This window comes from Sander lucioperca, chromosome 11, assembly GCF_008315115.2.
Source record: "Sander lucioperca isolate FBNREF2018 chromosome 11, SLUC_FBN_1.2, whole genome shotgun sequence".
In the NCBI taxonomy this organism is placed as follows: domain Eukaryota; kingdom Metazoa; phylum Chordata; class Actinopteri; order Perciformes; family Percidae; genus Sander; species Sander lucioperca.
In genome coordinates, this window is record NC_050183.1 from 14390270 (window position 1) to 14396992 (window position 6723).

The 6723-nt window shown below is 42.9% G+C and overlaps 1 protein-coding gene across 1 annotated transcript in view; it reads left to right on the plus strand.

Annotated features, from left to right (window-relative positions):
- The window catches only part of gorab (golgin, rab6-interacting), a 10866-nt gene extending 4640 nt beyond the window's left edge, over positions 1–6226 (plus strand). Inside the window, exons 4-5 of the mRNA XM_031306647.2 lie at positions 878–1018; positions 5633–6226. Of these exons, the coding sequence (XP_031162507.1) occupies positions 878–1018; positions 5633–6041 (550 nt within the window). The 3' untranslated portion in view covers positions 6042–6226. The remainder of the gene's footprint in view (positions 1–877; positions 1019–5632) is intronic.
- The last annotated feature ends 497 nt before the right edge of the window (positions 6227–6723 follow it).

Genomic DNA, 6723 nt, shown 5'->3' on the forward strand with positions numbered 1-6723 from the left:
CTAATACTGTATCTGAAGTCTCTTTTATATAGACCTTAGTGGTCCCCTAATACTGTATCTGAAGTCTCTTTTATATAGACCTTAGTGGTCCCCCCGGGCTAAGCAGAGAAAGGGGAGGTAACCTTTCCTCTTATGACGTCATAAAGAGAAGATTCCAGATCAGCCCATCTGAGCTTTCATTTTCTCAAAGGCAGAGCAGGATACCCAGGGCTCGGTTTACACCTATCACCATTTCTAGCCACTGGGGGACCATAGGCAGGCTGGGGGAACTCATATTAATGTTAAAAAACCTCATATAGTGACATTTTTCATGCCATGGGACCTTTTTAAAACTTTTTTCTTAACGTTTTGGTCGTCTTTTTCGACACTTTTGCCGACGTTTTTGTCACTTTTTATGATGTTTCTGTCACTTTTCCCCCAACGTTTTTGTCGTTTATTTGCAATTTTTTAAATTTTTTGTCAATTTTTTTTCAACATTCTTTTAACTTTTTTTCCAGTCGACCATGCAACTTTTTGTTTTTCAGGGTCCAAATTTTGACATTTTTGTCACTTTTTTTCCCCTTGTTTTTGAAGCTCTTTTTGACATTTTTGTCACTTTTTCCAACGTTCTTTTATCATTTTTTTTTTCTTCAAATGCTATCAAATTGAACCCTCAAATTCAATGAAAGTAGTGAACAGATTTTTTTTTTTTTTTTTTTTAAACCTGTGAAGAACGTTGTAGGGAACTATCCAGGTAATTTATTTTTGAAAAGTGGATTCCTCAAAATTCTGATATAGAAACTTTTAGAAAAGGAGTCAAATTTGACCCGAGGACAACAGGACGGTTAACACCAAAAGATGAAATGTTCCTTTTTTTAGAGTTTGTTGTCGTCCACAGATCCAAACAGACTCAAGCGGAGGCTGTGAAGCTGAAGAGGATCCAGAAGGAGCTCCAGGCCCTCGATGACATGGTGTCCAATGATATCGGCATCCTGAGAGGCAAGATAGAACAAGCCAGCTGGGAATACTCCGCTGCCAGGTAGAGAGAGAGAGAGACAACACCAGAAAACAAGAAATTACAAAAGTGCATGTTCTTATCTTAGCCTAGAAATCTAGACCACCCAAGCGGCAGCAAATGTAATTTGCAGCCAGAGTCAGTCTAGCAACTCTCCGTTGGCTTGTGAGCTGGAAAACCAAATTCTGGTCAGGCCAATCACATCATGTATAGAGTCGGTAGGCGGTGCTTAACATAATGACGGCAGAGTTGCGACGGTTCCGCGTGAATTCCCTGCTACTTGAAAACAAAGAAGATGGCTGCTGCTGCTGGTGAACAGCGGTCTTTGGAATCGGCTTTGGCCGCGACTCTGGAAGACTTGGAGTTCAGCTTTTCTTTGAGAAAAGAACAAAGAACGGCACTGAAGTCATTGTTAAAAAAGGAAGATGTGTTCAGAGTTTTGCAGACCAGATACGGCAAAAGTTGAATCAATCGGCTAGCGTTGCTCTGATTGGTTGTAGAGCTATCCCATTGCGTGCAGAGGGAATTTGAAAGACAACCGTTTATCCCGCCCCTCAGATTGAGCCCTGCCAATGGTGAGTTCCCAGACCCAACATCTGGATGTGGGTCTGGCTTGTCAGTCTTTTTTACGGCTGCTCATAATCAAAATTATTTTGGTCAATATTGAAAACTTAACACGATTACTCGTTGACTTTTGGAAAGATGTTGCATTTATTCTACTTAAAAAACAGTGAAACTGAACAAGTGAAAATGCTTGAACTGTGAAATTTCCCTTCATACTTTTCCTGTTTGAACTTTTTTTTCTCCATTGAGAAAACAAGACAGAATACGAGATTACTTACCAAATGTAATGTGCAAAATAATTGATTTTCTCGATATTACATTGTTTTTGTGATTATTAGGAGCCAAAATTGGAATCACGATCCAAATGATAATTGCACAGCCCTATTATCTTAGGATTCTATCTTGCAATCAGTGCACAGCTCCACCTACTAAGCTAAGGTCTTGCACAGGCGATCACCTGTCTCCCCTGCCTCTAAGCTCTTAAACAAATCCTCATTTAAGCAAGTGCCAGTGTCTGAGAATCAGGCTTCTACTGAACAGCTGCATCGTTACATTGTGAATGAATAAACAGGCAGCTCTATGTGCAACATGTTTGCCCAAGGGCCCCCTACAACCTAAGATAATGGGGATCTTGCAGGTTCATTGCATGTCACGCAGACATGAAAATGCCTGGCGAATTTGTGCTACAAGCAAGCAGAGACTTTAGAAACTCATCATTCATCTGCTCTATGCCAAAGAACAGTGCCAAAAAACTCACACTGAAAACAACTGGCCCTCAGTGTAGCATCCGCCAGTGTATTCTGCGTCATTTCATGTTAATTCCGAAGGGGGGTTGGTTGGTCGTTAGCAGCGAAAACATTGTGAGAATTTGGTTGTAAGTTTTGGACATTAACAGAACTTTGACCCCAGGTAGTGTTTGGTCTACAAAGCTCTATATCAGCTGTGGTTATTGTCTCACAGTAAGGTCTGAGACCAGTATTTTTGGATTGGCAACCAAAAGATTTCACCACATATATCTCACAGTTGTGAACTCTCGTCAGGCACAGCCCAGAATCACATAGTGTATAGGGGCCCTATGTAGGGTTGAGTACCGAACTCTGTACTTTTTTGTTTACCGACCGAATTACGTCGGTACTACCGTGGACCGATTCACGCTAAATCAAACGGTACCAAATTTCGGTACCTGACAGCGCGTAAGCGCAAGCTTATCTGTCCTCTCTGCATATTGATAGAGAGCGGAGCTCCGGCACACACACACACACACACACACAGACACACAGACACACAGAGTAGAGCCCCGCACGGGCCAAAAACTCCAGCCCTAACCCGGCCCTGGCCCGTGGTGTTCAAGCCCTACCCGACCCCAGCCCGACAACGCCTGCAAGTTTTTCAGCCCGAACCCGTCTCGACCCGAGACCAACATCAATCACTTTTAAGCTCTCTCTGACGTGCGCGCTCTTTGATGCGCTCTCTCTCTCTGACGCACACTCTCTGATGCACGTATATTATGGGCACAATGAGGAGAGAAGCTAAAATAAGCCCGAGCCCGATCTGTAAAAAAAAAAAAAAAAAAATTATTTTTTTGTTAATACACAGAGAAAGTACAGAAAAAACGTACCGGAACCGAATTTGAGGTATCGGTACCGATTTAAAAATAAATGTGAAAGGTAACTAACCCTAGCCCTATGTCGCTATGTAAGCAAAATAATGAACAACCCATATCCTATATCTGTGTGTTTCTCTCTCTGTGTCTCTGTCTCACTGCTTACCCGGTCGAGGTAGATGGCGGCCCATTAAGAGTCAGCTTTTGTCTTAGGTCTGTTAAAAGGAAGTTTTTCCTCTCCGCTGTCGCACCAAATGCATGCTGTTTGGGGGGGGGGGAATTGTTGGGTATCTGTAAATTATAGAGTGTGGTCTAGACCTACTCTATCTGTAAAGTGTCCTGACACTATATAGATGAAATCTAACTTAAAAAATAGAATTAAACATGCCACAGGTGAAAATGAACTCACAAGTTGATTAGGATTGAGGAAACAAGCGCTCTACTGATTGAGTTCATGTCAACATACGTTGAAATAACTTTTTTTTTAGGTTTTAAGGGCTCTAAGGCACTTCTACATGCTGACAGATGAGTCGGATGATTGCTGGGGCATCAGTCACACTTAGACGTATGTCATTTAAGGGCCACTAAGCTCTCAGGACTTTATAAAATCATATTAGTATTTGATATGGACAACCCAGTCAGTCTGATTTTAACAAAAATCACTGTGAGCACTTTATTTGTAACGGAGAAGAAGTGACCAGGTAATGAACTGGACATCCACTGTAAATGCTGCCCCCTGCAGCTTGTTTCCAGTATTCATGTAACCTTTTTTTTCTCTTTTCCCCATCACTTGTAATCCACTTGTGTTCAGCAGACACAGTCTGGCTCAGATGTTCTGGGGAGTCTGTAACTTTGCTTCAACACACAGAGACGAATAAAGCACAAAAACATTAGCTACAGCTTGAAAACATAATACAAGTTTTTCCTTATCTACACTTTTAAATATATGCAACATTAAAGCTTCAGAGCAGCCACAGACGGTATAAAGGCTGTCCGTAGTTTTACATTGTGTTTCCAACACTGATCCAGTAAAGCTGTGTTTTGACTTTGTGTTTGTGGCAGTGATTTCCCTGTGCAGCCTCGCGTCGAGTGAGATTATCTCCGAGTCCGTCACACTCTTCGTTTCAGATGTTTGTATAACGGGAAGAGGACCTGACCTTCACACAATCATTTCACTGGATTCTGTCATGATTATGTTGATATAATCAACTGTTGAGATTTTGCTGAGGTACAACATTAAAATCCCCGAGGTGAAATGTTTGACATCTGTTTAGTTCCCACCGTGTTTCCAAAACGGCACGGGAAGTTCTTTTCTTCACAATTTAAACAATGTTTCTGCATTCAGACCCTGTGGGAACGACCTGTTTGTGCCAATCCCATATCCTGTTTCTAATACAAATACCAAACATTTCACAAAAGTTTTCAAATGTTAAATGTTGAAACTGTGGTTAGCAAAAATCTGATTCTGATCAGACATAAGTCGTGTTTCCATCAACGTATTTTTATGAAGTATCGCATTCGAAAATGTTGATGTAAACGTCCTCATATTGCCTGTTTGTCTGACCAACAGTCATTTGGCTGATTTAAATCCAGCTCTGTGTCATGTTAGTGTGTTTAGACGAACAGCGCTCGTGTTCCCGCCGTGGCGCCAGCGCGCGGAGATCCGCCTGATGACGCGGAATGACGAAACGCAGATTAAATAAGAAAATACATCGGAAAATCGTCAGATTTAAGAAGCTGGAACCAGAGCATCTTTGGCATTTTTTGCTTGACAAATTATTCAAAACAATTTGATTGTCAAATTTGTTCATGATTAAATCAAAAGATCCTCTATACTAAAGATAATCACATTTCAAGTAGCGTCAACGGTATGAATCGGTACACACTTCCTGTCTCCTAAAGGGGCGTGGCCTCGTTTGAACGTGTAGTGAACGTCGTTTGGATGAATGAAAAGTTATAGTGGTTTATTAATATATTTCGTTAGATATTTACACAGCTAAAAGACATATATTTAGCATCACAGAGATTAGTTTTGTTGGGGCGTTCACGAACGTTAGCTGACGTTAGCGTCTCTGTGTTGCCAGATCTCGCGAGAGTTCGGTCCTGAGACAGAAACAGGTCTCAAACAAAGTTAATTTTCTCCTGATGTGTCCGTCTGAAAAATGCCATTTTAGTGTCAGAATGTTCTGGAGATATGTGGCTTGTGAAAAATGGGTCCAATTTATACTTTGGTGACTACGGGGGTGAAAGAATCGCTCATAATCTGTGTTCACGTTCACTTCTCCCGTTGGGATAAATACACTCAGGAGAATTTTTTGCGTGCGAGTGAGTCATGATGAACACTCATGATAAACAGAAGTTATTAATCATATGTAGAAGTGAGATATTCTGAGCAATGCAGAGTTTACATGAATCAGAGCCCTCTTATTTAGTGTCTGTTTAAAATTGTCGTCCCATTTTTGTTCCCTCAGAAAGCGCTATGAGAAGGCGGAGGCGGAGTACGTGACGTCCAAGCTGGACCTGCACAAGAAGACGGAGGTGAAGGAGCAGCTGACGGAGCACCTCTGCGCCATCATCCAGCAGAACGAGCTGCGCAAAGCCCACAAGCTGGAGGAGCTGATGCAGCAGCTGCAGCTCCACGCCACTGAGGAAGAGAGGGCCGGCTGCGCGGAGACGCAGAGAAACGGTCCGGCGGAGAGCGGGGAGGGAACGGAGCAATCGACCAAAGACTGTAGACCCACAGAGGAGGAGACTGCGAAGGAGGAGAAGGGCGGGGGGGGCGTCCTGCAAGAGCCCCGCCCGATGACCGAACCACCGAAGACTGAACAGAACTGTAAAACTCTAGAAAACTGTGTTCAGAGTGAAATCATGGCCTCCTGATGCTCAAAAATACAGATTTAAACGTCTGAACATTATCATTATCACACACGTCGTAATGTAGGGATCCATATGGAACACTAACGCTAATGTTTTCCACTAATACTGTCGGCTAGATGACGCGATGCTCGATGCTGTAGCGTCCAGGGCTGGACCGAATCCAGATTTTTGGGGTTCGGCCGAATACCGAATCCTCCTCCCATCTTCAGTCCATTAACACAGTAAACACATTAATGAAGTAAACAGTGACTGTTCTTCCTTTGCCGTACCTGAAGTTGCTGCATTTTGGCTGCTGTCTGTAGATTCCTTCATGCACAACTCGTATTCTTCCAGATGTTTCATACCAGATGTTGTAACAGCGGTGATGTTGTGTAGTGTTTAGGGTCCTCGCCACCACCAGACTAATCAGCACTGTAAATTGAACATGTAGCTGGACTTGAATGGCCTTCTTTTGACTGAAAGTTCTGCCAAACTACACTTTTTCTGCTCACGAGTTCCATTTCCACTTCCTCACAGCCTACTGCATTGAACGCTCCACCTACGTAAACACCTTCCAGTAATCAACGGCGCCGTCATTACGTCGACCAGCGTAGCGCAAGCGTAGGGTTCGGTTCGTTGGAAAGAAAATTCGAAGGTTCGGCAGAAACCCAACCCCGTCAAAACGCCCAATATTCAGCCGAATCCG